General features: G+C 36.0%; 4 protein-coding genes across 8 annotated transcripts; 1 reads left to right on the top strand and 3 right to left on the bottom strand.

Moving 5' to 3' along the window:
• The first annotated feature begins 255 nt into the window (after window positions 1–255).
• On the top strand, window positions 256–1,498 carry LOC107948566 (lysine-rich arabinogalactan protein 18). Its single transcript, XM_016883152.2, has 2 exons — window positions 256–986; window positions 1,232–1,498. The coding sequence occupies exons 1-2, from the start codon at window positions 396–398 to the stop codon at window positions 1,313–1,315; spliced, it is 675 nt and encodes a 224-aa protein (XP_016738641.1). The 5' UTR covers window positions 256–395; the 3' UTR covers window positions 1,316–1,498.
• Window positions 1,499–1,551: 53 nt separating this feature from the next.
• On the bottom strand, window positions 1,552–2,767 carry LOC107948570 (U-box domain-containing protein 4-like). Of its 2 annotated transcripts, none has more exons than XM_016883157.2 (2): window positions 2,116–2,724; window positions 1,552–2,032 (listed from the first exon to the last, which is right to left on the bottom strand). In XM_016883157.2, exons 1-2 carry the CDS (start codon window positions 2,392–2,394, stop codon window positions 1,973–1,975), a joined length of 339 nt encoding a protein of 112 aa, XP_016738646.2. In that variant the 5' UTR covers window positions 2,395–2,724; the 3' UTR covers window positions 1,552–1,972. The 2 variants fall into 2 exon arrangements, with proteins under 2 accessions (XP_016738646.2, XP_016738648.2); XM_016883159.2 differs by having other exon boundaries at window positions 1,594–2,032; window positions 2,127–2,767.
• Window positions 2,768–2,853: 86 nt separating this feature from the next.
• On the bottom strand, window positions 2,854–3,993 carry LOC107948569 (U-box domain-containing protein 4-like). Of its 2 annotated transcripts, none has more exons than XM_016883156.2 (2): window positions 3,387–3,993; window positions 2,854–3,292 (listed from the first exon to the last, which is right to left on the bottom strand). In XM_016883156.2, exons 1-2 carry the CDS (start codon window positions 3,652–3,654, stop codon window positions 3,249–3,251), a joined length of 312 nt encoding a protein of 103 aa, XP_016738645.1. In that variant the 5' UTR covers window positions 3,655–3,993; the 3' UTR covers window positions 2,854–3,248. The 2 variants fall into 2 exon arrangements, with proteins under 2 accessions (XP_016738645.1, XP_016738644.1); XM_016883155.2 differs by having other exon boundaries at window positions 3,376–3,972.
• A 119-nt stretch (window positions 3,994–4,112) lies between these two features.
• On the bottom strand, window positions 4,113–6,866 carry LOC107948567 (U-box domain-containing protein 4-like). 3 transcript variants are annotated; one of them, XR_005906634.1, is made up of 3 exons: window positions 5,892–6,866; window positions 4,644–5,808; window positions 4,113–4,549 (listed from the first exon to the last, which is right to left on the bottom strand). XR_005906634.1 is itself a non-coding variant. In XM_041084020.1 (3 exons), the coding sequence occupies exons 2-3, from the start codon at window positions 4,909–4,911 to the stop codon at window positions 4,490–4,492; spliced, it is 339 nt and encodes a 112-aa protein (XP_040939954.1). In that variant the 5' UTR covers window positions 4,912–5,808; window positions 5,892–6,866; the 3' UTR covers window positions 4,113–4,489. The 3 variants fall into 3 exon arrangements, 2 of the variants coding, with proteins under 2 accessions (XP_040939954.1, XP_040939955.1); XM_041084020.1 differs by having other exon boundaries at window positions 4,633–5,808; XM_041084021.1 differs by having other exon boundaries at window positions 4,633–5,808; window positions 5,903–6,849.
• Between the last annotated feature and the right edge of the window lie 13,463 nt (window positions 6,867–20,329).

The following is a 20,329-nucleotide window of genomic DNA, read 5'->3' as shown; positions in this document are numbered from 1 at the left end:
AATAATTATTTTGTAACTTTTTAAAGTTAAATGACTGAAATGTAAATTTATTAATAGTTCAATGACCTTGGGTGTAGTTTACCCTAATCAGGTAATGTAACAGCAAATTACATGGTCCACGTGTGTGGGCCCCCAATCCAGACTGTGTCGAGTCTTGATCGCCACATTACAATGTGTCTTTGTTTGATAGTTTGATGCCGGTGGGCCCCGCAATAGCTTCTCATCCAACGGCTATTTCTGATCCAAACACGTTCCTAACTTTTTCTTCTTTTCTTTTTATAATCATCATTTTTTCTGATTTTCTCTCCCTCATTTATTTATATATTTATTGAGAGTCTGTTGTCTCCTTGTCATTAGTTTCTGTTACTACTTCACTCTCCCTCTGTCTTCAAGAAATGGATCGTAGAAGTGCATTTGCAGTTGTTTTGATTTGTTTTGTGGTGACCGCTGTCGGTGGTCAATCTCCGGCAGCCTCACCTACTAAAGCTCCGCCGGCCGCGACTACTCCTGCTACTGCTACTGCTCCCGCTACTGCCCCTGTTAGCAAACCTAAATCACCGGCTCCAACTGCTGCCCCTACCACTTCCCCACCAACTTCTTCACCACCGGTTGCGGCTCCGGAGAAGTCTGCGGCGGTTCCAGCCCCATCTAAATCTGCTCCGTCTTCTCCTCCGGCTGCTGCGCCGGTGAGTTCTCCACCGGCTCCAGTACCTGTGAGCTCTCCTCCAGCCAGATCGCCTCCCGTTGCTGCACCGACGACTCCACCAGAGAGCTCGGCCTCTCCTCCGGCTCCTGTTACGGCACCAACTACTGCTGAGGTTCCGGCCCCAGCTCCAAGCAAGAGCAAGAGCAAAAGCAAGAAATCCAAGAAACACCATGCTCCGGCTCCTTCACCTGATATGCTTGGACCTCCCGCTCCACCAACTGGAGCTCCTGGACCGAGCCTCGATGCTTCCTCTCCCGGTCCATCTGTCGCTGCCGACGAGGTACATTCTCTTCTCTTTACTAACGTTTCAGTTGCTTACATCATATAACAATGCGCTTTCAGATCTGAACTTTTACACTGCATAAATGTAGAGAGATCTTGTTTTTCGTTTAATCGCGTCTAAAGGATGCACCGTTGAGCTAGTTCATTTAATTTTCTGAAAAAGGACAGACCAACGGATCTTTTTTTTCATCTTAAAACTATATTTATCTGTAAAATTTAAAGAGTTATTGTAAACAAATGCAGAGTGGAGCAGAGGCAATGAAGAACATGAAGAAGATAATTGGAGGGTTGGCGTTGGGATGGGCAGCCATTGCTTTGAGCTTCTAGATTGGTTTTGATCACATTCCACATTTTGCGTTGTAATTCTTTGGCTGGTGTACTGAGAGGCGGAAACTCTAGTTTTTTTTTTTCCTCTGTAATTTCCACTATTCTTGTTTTTTCCCCTTCATTTACCCATTTTCTGTCTTTAATTTTTCGATTATATAATAAAATCACAATTTATTTTACTAATACCAATGCTAATGAATCTCAAGATCGTTTGTGCAGGTTAAACATTGTCAAAGTAACAAAACTGAAACGAGTTGTTTGGTTAGACAATGTTCCAATGAAAGTACAGAAAAGCTTAAAATGGCAGCAAATGCATATCTTACAAATCAATCTGATTATTTAGTTTAATCTGAAAGAACAGTTTCGAGCGAAAAATAATTAGGCACATGGGATAAACCAGGACAGACGTTATTCATTGGTTCCTATCGTCTTCTCCCCCGGCTGCAAACACAAGACGGACTCACATGTAGAAAACTTCTTACATTTCACAATTGCCACGTATCAGAAGCACTTCACAAGAGGACTCTACAAATAAAATTTCTCTTTTTCTCTACAACAAAACCCTGTATAAAATGTAAGCCCAAGCAGCAAACCTTCAAAATGCATTATTTGAAGCATCAAATGTATACAAACTGTATTTAGACCCAATGCCTACTTTCAGCCTCTTCCAGCACTACCATGTCGTTGGTTCCTGAAGTAGCTCAGAAGTGCCTGTGCCTGTGATCAACTCATGCTTAAATAACGGTAAAGAAGAAAGGTTTAGTGAGAAATAAAAGAAAAAAGAACAGCATAACTATTACCTTCTCTTTACCTCTTGGGGTGCCGGTCTGGGACAATGCCACTAGTGGTGGAACAGCTCCTTCTTGGAGAACCATATTGCAAAATCTACCACTGGTTGTGCAGAGTTGTAAAAGGGCAGCAGCAGCATTTTCCTTTCCTCTCGCTGAGCCCAACTCAAAAACCTCGACCAGCACAGGAATCCCACCCTCCTGCCCAATAGCATTCCTCCCTTCAGGAATTGTAGCAAGATTAGCCAAAACAGCAACTGCCTTATCAACCATTCCAGCTGCTGGGTCCATCAAGTCCACAAGGTGTCTTACAGCACCGGCTTGCACAATTCGAGCCTTGTTTTCATGAAATATTGACAGATTAAACAAAGCGGTAGCTGCATCTTTCTTTCCCCTAGGAGTACCATTCCCCAATAAATCAATAAGAGGCTTGATTGCCCCAGACCTTCCAATCTTGACTTTGTTATCCTCAATGACTGAAAGGCTGAAGAGAGTGGCAGCTGAGTTTTCTTTAGCTTCAGGGCTTCCTGTCTCAAGGACATGAATCAGAGGCTCAATTGCGTTTTCTGTCTTTTATTTTTTGATTATATAATAAAATCACAATTTATTTTACTAATACCAATGCTAATGAATCTCAAGATCGTTTGTGCAGGTTAAACATTGTCAAAGTAACAAAACTGAAACGATCATATATAGCTTATGAACCATTACAGGGAAAAAAAGGAGTTGTTTGGTTAGACAATGTTCCAATGAAAGTACAGAAAAGCTTAAAATGGCAGCAAATGCATATCTTACAAATCAATCTGATTATTTAGTTTAATCTGAAAGAACAGTTTCGAGCGAAAAATAATTAGGCACATGGGATAAACCAGGACAGACGTTATTCATTGGTTACTATCGTCTTCTCCCCCGGCTGCAAACACCAGACGGACTCACATGTAGGAAACTTCTTACATTTCACAATTGCCACGTATCAGAAGCACTTCACAAGAGGACTCTACAAATAAAATTTCTCTTTTTCTCTACAACAAAACCCTGTATAAAATGTAAGCCCAAGCAGCAAACCTTCAAAATGCATTATTTGAAGCATCAAATGTATACAAACTGTATTTAGACCCAATGCCTACTTTCAGCCTCTTCCAGCACTACCATGTCGTTGGTTCCTGAAGTAGCTCAGAAGTGCCTGTGCCTGTGATCAACTCATGCTTAAATAACGGTAAAGAAGAAAGGTTTAGTGAGAAATAAAAGAAAAAAGAACAGCATAACTATTACCTTCTCTTTACCTCTTGGGGTGCCGGTCTGGGACAATGCCACTAGTGGTGGAACAGCTCCTTCTTGGAGAACCATATTGCAAAATCTACCACTGGTTGTGCAGAGTTGTAAAAGGGCAGCAGCAGCATTTTCCTTTCCTCTCGCTGAGCCCAACTCAACAACCTCGACCAGCACAGGAATCCCACCCTCCTGCCCAATAGCATTCCTCCCTTCAGGAATTGTAGCAAGATTAGCCAAAACAGCAACTGCCTTATCAACCATTCCAGCTGCTGGGTCCATCAAGTCCACAAGGTGTCTTACAGCACCGGCTTGCACAATTCGAGCCTTGTTTTCATGAAATATTGACAGATTAAACAAAGCGGTAGCTGCATCTTTCTTTCCCCTAGGAGTACCATTCCCCAATAAATCAATAAGAGGCTTGATTGCCCCAGACCTTCCAATCTTGACTTTGTTATCCTCAATGACTGAAAGGCTGAAGAGAGTGGCAGCTGAGTTTTCTTTAGCTTCAGGGCTTCCTGTCTCAAGGACATGAATCAGAGGCTCAATTGCGTTTTCTGTCTTTTATTTTTCGATTATATAATAAAATCACAATTTATTTTACTAATACCAATGCTAATGAATCTCAAGATCGTTTGTGCAGGTTAAACATTGTCAAAGTAACAAAACTGAAACGATCATATATAGCTTATGAACCATTGCAGGGAAAAAAGGAGTTGTTTGGTTAGACAATGTTCCAATGAAAGTACAGAAAAGCTTAAAATGGCAGCAAATGCATATCTTACAAATCAATCTGATTATTTAGTTTAATCTGAAAGAACAGTTTCGAGCGAAAAATAATTAGGCACATGGGATAAACCAGGACAGACGTTATTCATTGGTTCCTATCGTCTTCTCCCCGGCTGCAAACACCAGACGGACTCACATGTAGGAAACTTCTTACATTTCACAATTGCCACGTATCAGAAGCACTTCACAAGAGGACTCTACAAATAAAATTTCTCTTTTCTCTACAACAAAACCCTGTATAAAATGTAAGCCCAAGCAGCAAACCTTCAAAATGCATTATTTGAAGCATCAAATGTATACAAACTGTATTTAGACCCAATGCCTACTTTCAGCCTCTTCCAGCACTACCATGTCGTTGGTTCCTGAAGTAGCTCAGAAGTGCCTGTGCCTGTGATCAACTCATGCTTAAATAACGGTAAAGAAGAAAGGTTTAGTGAGAAATAAAAGAAAAGAGAACAGCATAACTATTACCTTCTCTTTACCTCTTGGGGTGCCGGTCTGGGACAATGCCACTAGTGGTGGAACAGCTCCTTCTTGGAGAACCATATTGCAAAATCTACCACTGGTTGTGCAGAGTTGTAAAAGGGCAGCAGCAGCATTTTCCTTTCCTCTCGCTGAGCCCAACTCAAAAACCTCGACCAGCACAGGAATCCCACCCTCCTGCCCAATAGCATTCCTCCCTTCAGGAATTGTAGCAAGATTAGCCAAAACAGCAACTGCCTTATCAACCATTCCAGCTGCTGGGTCCATCAAGTCCACAAGGTGTCTTACAGCACCGGCTTGCACAATTCGAGCCTTGTTTTCATGAAATATTGACAGATTAAACAAAGCGGTAGCTGCATCTTTCTTTCCCCTAGGAGTACCATTCCCCAATAAATCAATAAGAGGCTTGATTGCCCCAGACCTTCCAATCTTGACTTTGTTATCCTCAATGACTGAAAGGCTGAAGAGAGTGGCAGCTGAGTTTTCTTTAGCTTCAGGGCTTCCTGTCTCAAGGACATGAATCAGAGGCTCAATTGCGTTTTCTGTCTTTTATTTTTTGATTATATAATAAAATCACAATTTATTTTACTAATACCAATGCTAATGAATCTCAAGATCGTTTGTGCAGGTTAAACATTGTCAAAGTAACAAAACTGAAACGATCATATATAGCTTATGAACCATTACAGGGAAAAAAGGAGTTGTTTGGTTAGACAATGTTCCAATGAAAGTACAGAAAAGCTTAAAATGGCAGCAAATGCATATCTTACAAATCAATCTGATTATTTAGTTTAATCTGAAAGAACAGTTTCGAGCGAAAAATAATTAGGCACATGGGATAAACCAGGACAGACGTTATTCATTGGTTACTATCGTCTTCTCCCCCGGCTGCAAACACCAGACGGACTCACATGTAGGAAACTTCTTACATTTCACAATTGCCACGTATCAGAAGCACTTCACAAGAGGACTCTACAAATAAAATTTCTCTTTTTCTCTACAACAAAACCCTGTATAAAATGTAAGCCCAAGCAGCAAACCTTCAAAATGCATTATTTGAAGCATCAAATGTATACAAACTGTATTTAGACCCAATGCCTACTTTCAGCCTCTTCCAGCACTACCATGTCGTTGGTTCCTGAAGTAGCTCAGAAGTGCCTGTGCCTGTGATCAACTCATGCTTAAATAACGGTAAAGAAGAAAGGTTTAGTGAGAAATAAAAGAAAAAAGAACAGCATAACTATTACCTTCTCTTTACCTCTTGGGGTGCCGGTCTGGGACAATGCCACTAGTGGTGGAACAGCTCCTTCTTGGAGAACCATATTGCAAAATCTACCACTGGTTGTGCAGAGTTGTAAAAGGGCAGCAGCAGCATTTTCCTTTCCTCTCGCTGAGCCCAACTCAACAACCTCGACCAGCACAGGAATCCCACCCTCCTGCCCAATAGCATTCCTCCCTTCAGGAATTGTAGCAAGATTAGCCAAAACAGCAACTGCCTTATCAACCATTCCAGCTGCTGGGTCCATCAAGTCCACAAGGTGTCTTACAGCACCGGCTTGCACAATTCGAGCCTTGTTTTCATGAAATATTGACAGATTAAACAAAGCGGTAGCTGCATCTTTCTTTCCCCTAGGAGTACCATTCCCCAATAAATCAATAAGAGGCTTGATTGCCCCAGACCTTCCAATCTTGACTTTGTTATCCTCAATGACTGAAAGGCTGAAGAGAGTGGCAGCTGAGTTTTCTTTAGCTTCAGGGCTTCCTGTCTCAAGGACATGAATCAGAGGCTCAATTGCGTTTTCTGTCTTTTATTTTTTGATTATATAATAAAATCACAATTTATTTTACTAATACCAATGCTAATGAATCTCAAGATCGTTTGTGCAGGTTAAACATTGTCAAAGTAACAAAACTGAAACGATCATATATAGCTTATGAACCATTACAGGGAAAAAAGGAGTTGTTTGGTTAGACAATGTTCCAATGAAAGTACAGAAAAGCTTAAAATGGCAGCAAATGCATATCTTACAAATCAATCTGATTATTTAGTTTAATCTGAAAGAACAGTTTCGAGCGAAAAATAATTAGGCACATGGGATAAACCAGGACAGACGTTATTCATTGGTTCCTATCGTCTTCTCCCCCGGCTGCAAACACCAGACGGACTCACATGTAGGAAACTTCTTGCATTCACAATTGCCACGTATCAGAAGCACTTCACAAGAGGACTCTACAAATTAAAAAAATTATAAAATATAGACAATTATAAAAATTATTATAAATTATAAAATTTAAATTTAAATATATTAAAAATATAAATTATAAAAAATATAAATTATGAAAATATAGAAAAATTGTAAAAATTATGATTTGTTTTAAAATATAGAAATTTATTAGAAATATAAATAATTTTTTAAAATATTATAAGAAAAATAAAATTGTAAAATATATTAATAATATAAAAAAATTAACGGTTTTCCATTAACACACTAACTATGGTTAACAATACAATATCTATTAAAAATTATGAAATATTTTTTGATCGCTAAAACTATATGCTATGTTCGTCCATCACAAACCTCTCCAAACTTTATGCCCCTTTGTCCATCGTTGATGACAAGAATGTGATTTGAGATGTAAACTAAGGTGGGGAAATGGGTTGAGAAGGCAAATGACAATAGAGACTATTTGTATATAAAATTGTAAACATTTTTTTCTCTATTTTATATTTTTTTAATTTTTTATATTAATTTTTGAATAACTTTTAATAATATATTTTTTAATTTTCTATAATTTTTTTCACTTTTGTAATTTTTTATATTTTAAACATTTTTTGATTTTGGGGTTGATCGGAACAATGATTTCAGAACCACTAATTCGGGGTCAGAGAATTATTTTTAATATTATTTTATGTGTTATAGTATAATTATATAAGTGTATGAAAATTTGGATGAGCTAATTTTAGCGATTGTGACCTTAATTGCGAAAAAGACTAAATCGCATAAAGTACAAAGTCCTATTTTGATAGTTAAAAGTGTTAATAGCTAGAGAACCAAAATTGAGGGTAATAGACCCTTTAGTAGCTGATGGCCGGCCACAGGGGACAAGAAATTAGCATGGTCAATGGTTAGGTGACTTATTACATAGTAAAATATTACCTTAGTGTCTAGCCATAATCTTTTTCATTTTTCCCTTATTCTCCACCAAAATTTTTCAGCAAAAATGGGGTTTTTGGAAGCTTGAAATTTCAGCAACTTGTAGCCCTCACAAGTAAGTGATTTTGATGGTCTTTCTTGATGATTTTTGTATTTTTAGAACCCTTGTAACATGAGCTTTCAAATGAGGGGACTATTTTGCAAAATGGTTGAAAGTCTAGAATTTTACCATGAGAGAATTTATGTTGTTTTCTGGAATTTTATGGAAGGAAATGAATCATAGTGGTGAAATGAACAACTTTGGTGAAAGGATTTCTCATGAAAACCCTAATAGGACCATTTTGCAAAGTTTATAAAATAGATAGTAATGTTGTGAAATATTTGAAATTTAGGGTTGTCATAAGAGAGATAAATGGTAGGTTAGGCTTGGTTAAGAAGGAAATTCGATAAAAATAGAATTTTGGACCTAGGGGTAAAATGGTCATTTTGTAAAAGTTTGGGGGGCAAAATGGTCAATTTGCCAAGAATGTGAATTTTTGATTATGTGGACTTATCTAGTGAATTTTTATCCTTTTAGATTAAGAAAAAGAGGAACGGACCTTGACCGGGGGAAAAACAATGTGTACGAAGACTAGACTCGTTTCTACAAATTTTGTACCGATGTAAGTGCACATGTAAATAATACAATGTGAATCATGTATAAATGCTTAATTGATGCATGAATTGTAATTTCTACGCTTGAAGGTAAGTTACATTACTCTTTTTATTATTATGCGGGATTTTGTGGTAACCCTTTTATCATGAAAATATGTAACTGCTTATGTGACCAAATTTGTTGAAGGTAAGTCTACAAGAAAAATCTCGTTTGAACTTTAGGAATAAAATTAGGATACAAAGTGACATGTCACTAGGAACTATGTGGTTATGAGCTCATTTGTATATGTGATGTGTGATTTTATAAATCCGGGCGCTAGTCATGTACGTTCTACCAGTGGCTGGGTAACCTGGCATGTGTTGCGGGTACCTGTCAGCTTGTGTGAGCAGCTCGTGTAGTTACGTCTCGACTGTCAGCTTGTGTGAACAGGCTTGTGATTAGTTCGAGAACGAGCAACATGTGGTGTATTAAATAAGGTAGCATGTGGCTACATATAACGCGTTATGTGTAAGATTTCCGAGTATCCAATAATATTCCTAGTGTTCAACGAGTAAGTTAGTAGTTATTCGGTGACTAAGTTAACATTGGGAATTATGCAATTGTATTACGAGTTTGGTACAGGTATGTACGTAAAACTTTTGAGTAGAGAATTTGATATGTTAAATACTTGTGGTAAGAGTGTGTATGAGAAAGTTAAGCTTATGAAACTTTTCCTTATTTTAATTTATGAGTTATGTTGTTTATTATTTGCATGTGAGCTTACTAAGCTTTATGCTTACCCCCTTCTTTTCCATTTTCTTATAGTGCTGTCAAGCTAGTATTGGGGATCAAGAGACGTCGGAGACACTGATCACACTATCACTTGAAGCTTTTGGTATAGCTAGTTCAAATATTTTGATTTTTGGCATGTATAGTGACTCGAATCTTTAGTTTATGTCTTGTTCGATTGGCCACATGTGTTGGCTAATATTAATTACTATTATTACATGCATTTGATGAAAATTTCAAACGGTTGTGGTTGAATTCGTTATATATATTATGCTTGTATTGGTTTGGTTGATCTTGTGTAGGTTAGTGTTAGTAAGGGTGGCAAAGAGGCTTGGTAAATAGCCTTATTTTGTTCACACGGGTAGACACACGGGCGTGTTGTCCTGCCGTATGTCCTCTGCACGTAAAAATTTCAAGTCAGAATGCATGGTAGTAAACATACGGGCAGAGACACGGCTATGTGTCTCAGCCGTGTGGAGCACACGGCCTTTGGCCACGGGCATGTGCCTTGGCCATGTGCCCCTTATTGGATGCTGACGTCAGAAACAGAATGTCAAGGTTTTTAGACATGGGCTAGGACACGGGCGTGTCATGGCCGTGTGAGAGACACGGGCTATAAACACGGGCGTGTGTCAAGCCGTGTGAAAACCCTTATAGGTTAGAATTTAGAATTTAATTCACACGGGCGTGGGACACAAGCGTGTCCCTAGAGGCTTAGGCCATGTGTGTCACACGGACCATCAACACGACCGTGTCAAAATGAACACACGGGCGTGTTCTCTATTTCAAGGGTAAATTTTTTTCAGTCGGTCAAGAGCCCGAGACGGTCTCGAGTGATTCCCAATGGACGTTTAAGGCCTTGTAGGCCTTTGTTAAGGAGTTTAGTTAAAGTTTTAAATTTGATTAAGTCTTGATGATTCAAAAACGTTGGAATGCATGTGTTTAAGTGTGGTAACGTCTCGTGTCCCATCCCGATGTAGGACTTGGGTGTGGGGTGTTACAGGTAATGCTCTGTAACCCTATTTTGGTGTTGAATATGGGTGAGGGGAGTTATATGAACTGAGAAAACCGATCCAACCTAGCACTGGGCAGCCCAAAATCGTTCGACATGCTGACCCAATCAGCTTGCTTGGCTGATTATTTAACTTGCAAAATGGCCCTTGAAGACTCCTTCAAATTGCATTCAAACCGCTTCACTATTTGTGCCTTTCTAGATTTGCCCCTACCTTAAAATAGCAAGTTTGAATTCTTCAAACTTGCCACATGTGTGGCCGGCCATGGGGGGACTCTATGGCTGCTGATTTTTGCTAATTTTAGCAGCCATCTCAACCTATAAATACCCCCTTTGCTGCTCACTTCAAGCACAACATCTCAACCCTTCTCATCTCTTCACTTCTCTCTCATTTTTCTCTCTTCATTCCCTTCTATTTTTTTCACTCTCTTCCCCTATTCCCTTGCTGATTTCACCTCTTGAAAAAGATTCAATCAACCAACATTTGGAGTAGCATTCAAGTGTTCGTAGAAGCCTCGGTTCGACAAGAACAAGTGGAGAAGGAGGAGTGGAGCAAACTAGTCAAGCCACGGAGAAAACACTTGATTTGATTCTTGTTCCCTATCCTTTTAATTTTTTGTTGTTATAATGAACATGTCTATGAATATTTGTGATTTCGATATGTTCAACTTAATTAATAGGCTTAAATTTAATTCGTGTTAGGTTGATTGCATTTTGTCTATTTAATTTATTAAAATTATGTTTGTGTTGTTATAAGCCTCAGTAAGATGTTAAGTAAAACCATGACTAAGTTATTCTTGCATTACTATTGTAAGGAAACTAATGAATTAATTATTTAAAAAAATTGAAATTGTAATTAATTGACACGATACTTAATCATTGCATGTTTAATCATCTAAGGTAGCTGAGGGTTAAATTAACAACGGTATCTAGCCATACATTAGCCTTGCATAACTTGCAAGATTATTGTGATTAAACTGTTTCAAGGTAGAAATACATTGTTACGTCACGTAATCTTTTATGTGCTTATGAGATTGAATTAATTCTTTGAATTGGCATAGAGATATGTATAAGAGATTATTTTAAGTTCATAAGTATGTATGTACATTAACACATTTGCTTATTAGAATTTGTTTAATCAGTTGAATTGACATAGAGATATAGTTAAGAGATAAATGAATTTTGGTAGGTAAGTATGTTCATAGGTTAGAAAATTACCGAGTTGCCGTGAATTTATTCGTAACAACATGAACATGAGTTTAATAATTCTAAGTTAAGAAATGCAATTAATCTAGCATAATTAAGTCATTTAGATTAAAATTAATCATCTTTTGAAATAGTGCATTGAAACTTTTATTTCATTTTTATTTATTTTACTTAGCTAAAATCCTAGTTTTTAATCACCTCCTCAAATCAAAATATTTTCCTTCACCAAAGTGTTTTAAATTAATTTCATAAATAAATTTTTTCACAGTCCCTATGGGTATGATAACTCGACATTTACTTGTCACTTTATTACTTGTTGCGATTGTGTACACTTGCACATTTCCATCGTTCTAGTGACACAACTTCTTTAAAAATCAAGTCAGTAACTTCACAAGGCCTAGCACACGGCCTGGCACACGGGTGTGTGGGTTGGTCGTATGACCCAACTCATTGAGTTACATGGGGTCAGACACGGCTAGGACACGACCGTGTGTCCCTATTTCGAATGCCCACATGGCCTGAGACATGGGCGTGTCTCTTGGTCGTGTGAGACACATGGCTTGGCCACATGGGCGTGTGTCCCCTGCACTTTGAAAAATTTCAATGTTTTTCTAAAAATTTCTTGAGTACTCGGTCTAGTCTCGAACTATTTTTAATGTCTATTTGGGGCCTCGAGGGCTCGTATTAGGGACTATATGAATGTTTATGAATGGATTTTAATTTGTTAGAGAATTGGTCATGAAACGTATGATTGTTTGATTTATAAGTCCGGTAATGCTTCGTAACTTGTTTCGACATCAGGGCTCGTATTAGGGACTATATGAATGTTTATGAATGGATTTTAATTTGTTAGAGAATTGGTCATGAAACGTATGATTGTTTGATTTATAAGTCCGGTAATGCTTCGTAACTTGTTTCGACATCAGACAAGGGTTAGGGGTGTTACAATATTATCCATAGTACTCCTTTACTCAATAAACCCAGTCTATTCTTGACCAATAATTATTGAAAATACTAGCTTGAAACTATTGATAATAATTTCCATTACCAACTTGTAAAGAACTGAACAAAGGCTGATTGATAAAAATTGGGAAAACATTCTGGATTTGGGATTTTGAATGTGGACTAAAAGAGTATTATTTAGCTCTGGATTGATCGTTTAACCATAAAAAAAAATTCTTGACCTAGGTACAAACAAAATCCCCAATCTGCTCCCACTAACTCTAAAAGAAGAGGGCATGTAATCCATCACTCCCCGGCACCTTTAGAGGACTATATCAAACAGGGCAGATTTTATTTCCTCAGTTGAAACTGGTTTGCTTAACATTTGGATCTCATCATCTTCAAGCTTCAGAAAAGAACTAGTAGGAAGACTTCTGATCGGCCCCGAGTCTTCTCCATATAAATTTTTGAAAAAACATGACGCCTCTTGACGTAGATCCCCATCATAAAAAATCCACTCTCCTTCCTCATTTTTAAAGCCGTAATCTGATTATACTTTCTCCTTTTAAGGGTGCACCTATAAAGGAATTTAGTATTACAATCTCTCAGAGAAATCCAATCCCACCTCGCCTTTTGTTTCCAAATAAGCTCCTCATGATACAGTACATTTTCCAATTCCTCTCTAGTCTATAATTCCAACTAAAATAAATGGTCAAACTGAGAATAATTCAACCTACTCTAAATCAAATGAAGTTTCTGAATCAGACTCTTTTTTTGTAGCCCAACATGGCTATATACCTCTTTATTCTACTTCTTAAGTTGGCTTGTGAAATTAGAAAGTGAGCTAGACATAAAACCAGCAAAATTCCAATTATTCTTCAAAATCTGTATGCTTAATCCATCCCGCCAAGAAACGAAAACGACGACCCCTAGAAGGATAAAGCTCAGATCGAAGCGAAAGAAAGATAGGCTTGTGATTAGACTTGAGTCTAGGCAAGTGGGTCACGAAATAATTTGGAAATGAATTGAGCCACGCCTCACTCCCAATAGCCCTATCAAGAGTAGGCATCTAGCAGCGGCAGACAAGTTAAGAAAAACAAAGCTATGCCGCCATTTCTTTTCCTTTTCTAGGTAAACTACACTAAAATCACTAAACTATTAATAGATTTATATTTTGGTCACTCAGCTTCAGAAAGTTATAAGATGATCATTGAATTATACAAAAAATTTTCATTCAAGTTAATGGATTATTAATATTTTTGTTGTATGGCCTTCTCTATTTGCACTGCTTACACTGATCAAAAGGTTTCATTCCCCTCCCTTTTTACAATTTAGTTTTTTTCATGAAAAACTTTAAACATCACGAATCTATGAACCATAATCCAATCAAATTTCTTTTTCGATCTTCGATATTGATTGTCAGATCGACTTGGATCTAAGTAAGGGTACTGATCCATTGTTCCTATCATTGAATTGTTGCTTGGAGCTCGCTAGTTAGACTTTAGAAAAAAACCTTAACAACTTAATGGTTTAAATAAAAAGGTTCAAATAATTCAATGACATGAAAAGTTTTGAATAGTTTAATAACTATTTTGTAACTTTTTGAAGTTGAGTCATCAAAACGTAAATTTATTAGTAGTTTAGTGATCTTGAGTGTAGTCTACCCTTTCTTTTTTGGTTTAAAAGAATATTACAAAATGATATAAATTCAACAATTCGCTCAATTCTTAAAAAAAAATCCGCTCAAACCTTATAGGTTCTTACTAAAAATTTTATCACACATGTATGTGTATGGAAACCACGGATTAGAACACAAATATTTGTTTAAAAATAACATACAATAAACAATGAAACATATGGTTTGAAACTAAGTAATCATAATAGCACATGAAATATGTACTATATTAAAATAAAAAATTAGATTAAATCATGAGTAAAAAAAGTTAAACACAGGAATATATCATATTAACAAAAAATTAGATCAAATTGTAAGTAAAATGAAATTTAAACATATAAATACATTGTACTAAGAATACTAAATGATTACAATTGTTTAACATGGTGTTCTCGTCAATATTAAGTTGATGTTGAGTTAATTTGTGACACCAACTCAATCAACAACATTATTAATAGATATTAATATGCATACAATTAGAGTTTGTTTGGACATCGCAAAATAATTGAATGAAAATGTAATTACTAAGATAATAATTACACTCTCTTGTATTTACAATGAATTGTAATTTCCTACACATGTTTGGGTGACAGAGAGTAATTACATCGTAATTCTTTATGTAATGTTTGGTAGTACAAATTTTAACTATAGAGTTACATAAATTTCATTTTTAAAAAATATTAATTACTATAAAATTTATTAGTATGATAAAATTAATTTATAAAAAAGTAACAAAAATTAAAATCAAATAATCATATGTATTGTGTTAGTCTGAAAAAGTAGTTGATAATATGATTATTAACAAAAAAACAAGAAAAATAAACCATGTGCAATTTTATTTAATTCTTCTTGTTCATTTTATAAAGTTATTTCCTCTCTATTTCCTTTTTAATATTTAGCATATTCTTCTTATCATCATCTGTTGGTCTTTGACTGAGCTCATCATTATCTAAATTTGAATATGCATAATTAAGATTATCAAGATCTTCTTCTTCCATGAACTCTTTGAAGTATGGATCTCTCATTTCCACCTATGATTGAAGTTATGAAATATGCAACATGCTAGTATGGTCTAATTTTTTTATGTTATACAAAGGTTATGTTGTTAATATGAGAAATAATTTTTTAGAACAAATGTCTTCTCAACCACATTTTGAAGCCTTGAATGCTTCAAATAAAAGAGTTCGCCAACTGTTTGTTATGCTTGTGTCTAGCACCATTCTCTCAAATGATATCATGCCTCACGAACGGATGTAAGAAAACATTTTCTATTTTCATAATTAGTATCGACATTATAATATCTGAAATCACAATCCAAATAGTCTGTAGCTTTAACTATAAAAACTTATATAAACTTAATACGAAAAAAGACTTATACTAGGTTATATCTATTTTTATAATACGTATGATAAGTTGTAATTTATACATATTTTTATCCTATGCTTAGCACATTTTTGGATGAATTGTCATTAGATTTGTGGAATTTAATGCTCCTAATCCTTTAATTTCATTTTTTATACTTAGGTGAGAATAGAAGAGTAAAAAGAGCGAGAAACGGGCCAAAACCGGAGAAAATGGGTCAATGTGGGAAATCAAAACGGCCGAGACTTCCTCATACGGGTAGACCACATGCCCATGTCTATTTAATAGATTGTAACACGGCCTAAGCCACACCACACGCCCGTTTCTATTTAGCAGACTTTAACCCGGCCTAAACCACCCCACACGGGCGTGGCACACGGCCGTGTCCCTGTCGAGCCCAAGTCTAGTTCTACTCGAAAAAGACCACTTTTGAGGGTTTTGAAGCATTCTAAAGCCTATATAAACACCCGATGAGGCACCTAAAGGAACACACGAAGTAGGAGGCAAGGAATTACTCGAAGAAAGCCCATCGATCCATCTCAGAAGCCGACTTCTCCTTCAAGACTGAAGATCTCCCTTCAATTTCCTTCAGGGGTTTTTGGGTTTTCTTTATGTTTTGTTATCATTATTCTTCAGAGATGTTTTCTTTTACAAATATGAACTAAATCCCCTAAATACTTAAGGGGGATGAAACCTAAGAGGATCTTGTTACTATTTTCTGAATTATATAATAAATACTTGATTTGTTCTTAATTATGTGTTCTTAATTCTTTCTTTAATATTCCAAGATATTGATTCAAGTATTGATGTGCTTATTCAGAGGAGCAAAAGTCCCTGTCTAAGAGTAGATCTAGCATAATTAAGCGGAGTTGATTGGATCCCTAGACATAGGGTGACATAAATCTGCCGGATTAGGGTCAAACCTAATAAGGAAATCTATAAAGTGAAATAATGCAACACTAGGGGATTTAATTAGAAAGAGATTTCAATTAATCAACCTAGGGTTAGACGTTGTTAGTCTTGAGAGAGATAATAATATAAATTAGGGATTTCTATGGATCGAGTCAAGTGAATAAATAGTTTAGTTTAGAGTCAAATAACAAGTGAAGTCTAGGTGGATTCTTCCTTGGGTATTGTCTAAATCAATTAGTTTTCCCAAAAGTATTTCCCCAATTTACTTCCTGTTCATTCTTAGTTTAGTTAATTAGTTTAGATAAAGCAAATCCCTTTATTTTAAGGCTAGATAATAAAAAGAAGGTTAATACTAGTACTTTTAGTTCTTGTGGGTTCGACATTTCGGTCTTGCTATAAGCTATACTACTGTTCGATAGGTGCACTTGCCTTTATCGTGATTATATTTAGTTTTCAAGTACGATCAATCATAAATATAAAACTTCTCATGCACATTGTAACACCCCGTACCCGAGACCATTTCCGGAGTCGAACACGAGGTGTTAACAGACTTAATTCATTACTTAAACAGCTCATACAATTCATTTTAAAATTTCCAGACAAGCTGACTAACTGCATCACAGTCTCTTTAAAAATCATATCTCGAGTTCCGAAACTCGAAATCCAATTCTGTAAATTTTTACTGAAACTAGACTCATATATCTATCTATTAATTTTTTTCTATAATTTTTGCTCCAGCCAATTAGTACAGTTTATTAGTTAAAGTCTCCCCTATTTCAGGGTTCGACTACTCTAACCTCTGTGTATTACAAATCAGATATCTCCCTGTACAGAGCTTCAATGACTATGCCGTTTATTTCAAATAAAACTAGACTCAATAAGGAATCGGTACATATAAATCATGACTTCTAATTATCTTTGAACAGTTTATGGTGAATTTTCAAATTCAGAACAGGGTATCCAGAAATCGCTCTGGCCCTGTCTCACAAAAATTTAAACATTTCATAAAATATAACTCATATACCTATTTTGTTCCATCCATATGAAAATAGACTCATAATTCTTCAATTACATATTTATTCATCATCTAATTGTATCTCTACTATTTTTAATAATTTTTCAAACTCACGTCACTGCTGCTGTCTGAATCTATTTTATGGTAAATTTTACCTATTTCATGGTTTCCATGAATTAGCTAGCAATTTAGCATACATAACACCAAATATGATCATGATTAGCCATTCCAATGGCTAATCATTACCAAGCATTTCCATACCACTCAATAACCATATCATAAGACCATATATACAAAATGATTATAATGCTATACATGCCATACTCAAAATATGCAAGCCATTATGCCAAGATGGTATACAAATAGTGTGAGCATGCCTCCGACCGTTCCCGATTTCCGAGCTGGCTTGTCAACACTACAAGGAATGAAAAGGAGAAAGTAAGCATAAATGCTTAGTAAGCTCACATGCAAATAGCAAGTAACACAACTATATAAGCAAACATAAAACATCATTTGCATAATCATCACTGAGACATTCATATCACATTTTCACTTATCATTTTACCATATTGTTGTTATATCGAGTTTTCAACCTGAGGGTTAAGTACATACCTGTTCAAAGTATTCATTTCACAACACTTACCAATACGTCCCTTTCATCTTGATTATTCCTCCATTTGAGTAGAATTTTACCCGTTGAACACATCGGAATATAATTCGGATACATGGAAAGTTTGCACATAAGTGCCACATATGTAGCCAAGCTACCATGTAACCTGCCCATAAATGAACTCGGACTCAACTCAACGAGCTCGGGCGTTCTCATCCATAAGTGAACTTGGACTCAACTCAATGAGCTCGGATGCCTAGTTACATCTCTCAAAATCGGACTCAACTCAACGAGTTCGGACATTCGCATCCATAAGTGAACTCGGACTCAACTCAACGAGTTCGGATGCCCAAACATCCTAGTGATATGTCACTTGTATCCTAATCCATTCCTAAGGTTCAACGGGACCTTTTCCCCAATCATGTGTCTCAACCATCTTTTACAGAATGCCGTTACCGATACTCGGTAGTATTTCACATTTTCCAAGTATATCACATAATTTGACATATTAACAAACAATTATCATAGTATAATATTTCATAATAATTATCATATCATTTAAATAACATTAAAACATTTAAAATAATAACTATGTCACCAACATTTACATATGAACTTACCTCGTATGCGAAAATGGCTACTTTTACCATTTCGTCCACAAGTTGGTATTTTTCCATTTTAGCCCGAATTTTAGTTTTCCTTGCTCTATCATTTAAAATATAGTCTAATTAGGACTCACATTATTCAAATTGACCCAAAATCATATTTTGGAAAAATTATAGTTTTGCCCCTAAACTTTTGCATATTTACACTTTTGCCCCAAAGCTCGTAAATTAAACTTCAGCCTATTTTCTTATGTTTTATGACATGCTGATCATTTTTCCCTTCTATGGAAACATCAAATTCTCACTCTAACATGTACTTATGACTATTAGGTATTTTTACCAATTAAGCCCTTTTGCTCGTTTTTGCTTAAAACCGAGTAGTACAAGTCGTCTAACATAATTTAAAACCTCATATTGTATCATAAAACACCAGAATACAAAAATTTTACCTATGGGTATTTTTCCAAATATGAACCCTAGGTTGAATTATTGCTAGCATAAGCTAAATCAAGTTACCGGGACTCCAAAAACGTAAAGAACTTGAAAAACGGGGTTAGAACGGACTTACAATTGAGCTTGGGAAGCTTGAAAACCCTAGCCATGGAGTCTCCCTTGGTATATTCGGCCATGGGGTTGAAGATGAGCAAAATTGGCTTTTAATTTTGTATTTTAATTCATTTTACCCCTAAGTGACCAAAATGCCCTTACTACTAAACTTTCCAAAAATTCCATCCATGTCCAATTTTTGTCCATAGACTTATAAATTGGTAAAATTGCTATTTAAGACCTCCTAATTAATATTTCAAAACATTTTGATACTAGAAACTTCTAGAATGCAAGTTTTGCAAATTATTCGATTTAGTCCCTAATTTCAATTTAAGCACTTTATGCATAAAATTTCTTCACGAAATTTTCACACAATCATGAAATCATATCATAGACCTCAAAATAATCATAAAATAATTATTTATATCTCGGATTTTGTGGTGACGAAACCACTATTCCGACTAGGCCCAAAATCAGGATATTACACACATCAAGTTTTTGGGGTCGTTGCTGGGGAACTAAGATATTAGGAACGCTTAATTTATATTACTTTAGCCATTTATTTTATTGCAATTTAAATTTTATTTTGTTTATATTACTAAATTTTCTTTTATTTACTTCTGGCAGGTTTTTATAGTTTATGACTAGAGGGAACCCGTCATGACCTCTACTTTTTGATAGTGAGATCGAAAGCACAACTCGCAGAAACTAAAAAGAGATAAGGCGAAGCCTATAATACAGAGAGGAAGGGCAAGATGATGATATTCAAACCACAACTGAGGAGATTGTGGATAATCATAATAATCTGCTACCTCCTCTGGCTATTGCGAACCAAGTAAATCAGGATCCTACTCCTCGTACTATGTGTGATTATGCTAACCCTAGTTTAGTAGGAGCTGAATCGAGTATAGCTAGACCTACTATTGTTGCAAATAATTTTGAACTGAAACCTAACATGATTCAAATGATACAACAGTTTGTTCAGTTTGATGGTTTGCAGGACGAGGATCCAAACACTCATTTGGTAAATTTTCTGGAATTTTACGACAACTTTAAGATTAATGGCATTTCTGATGATGCCATTCGCCTTCGGTTATTTCACTTTTCATTGAGGAATAAGGCTAAACAGTGGTTGAACTCATTACCACGAGGGTCAATCACAACTTGGGAGCAAATGACCAAAAAATTTTTACTAAAATATTTTCCGCCAGTTAAAACGGCT

The sequence above is a fragment of the Gossypium hirsutum genome, chromosome A12 (genome assembly GCF_007990345.1).
Source record: "Gossypium hirsutum isolate 1008001.06 chromosome A12, Gossypium_hirsutum_v2.1, whole genome shotgun sequence".
NCBI classification, from domain to species: domain Eukaryota; kingdom Viridiplantae; phylum Streptophyta; class Magnoliopsida; order Malvales; family Malvaceae; genus Gossypium; species Gossypium hirsutum.
This window is presented reverse-complemented; position numbering and strand designations above follow the sequence as displayed.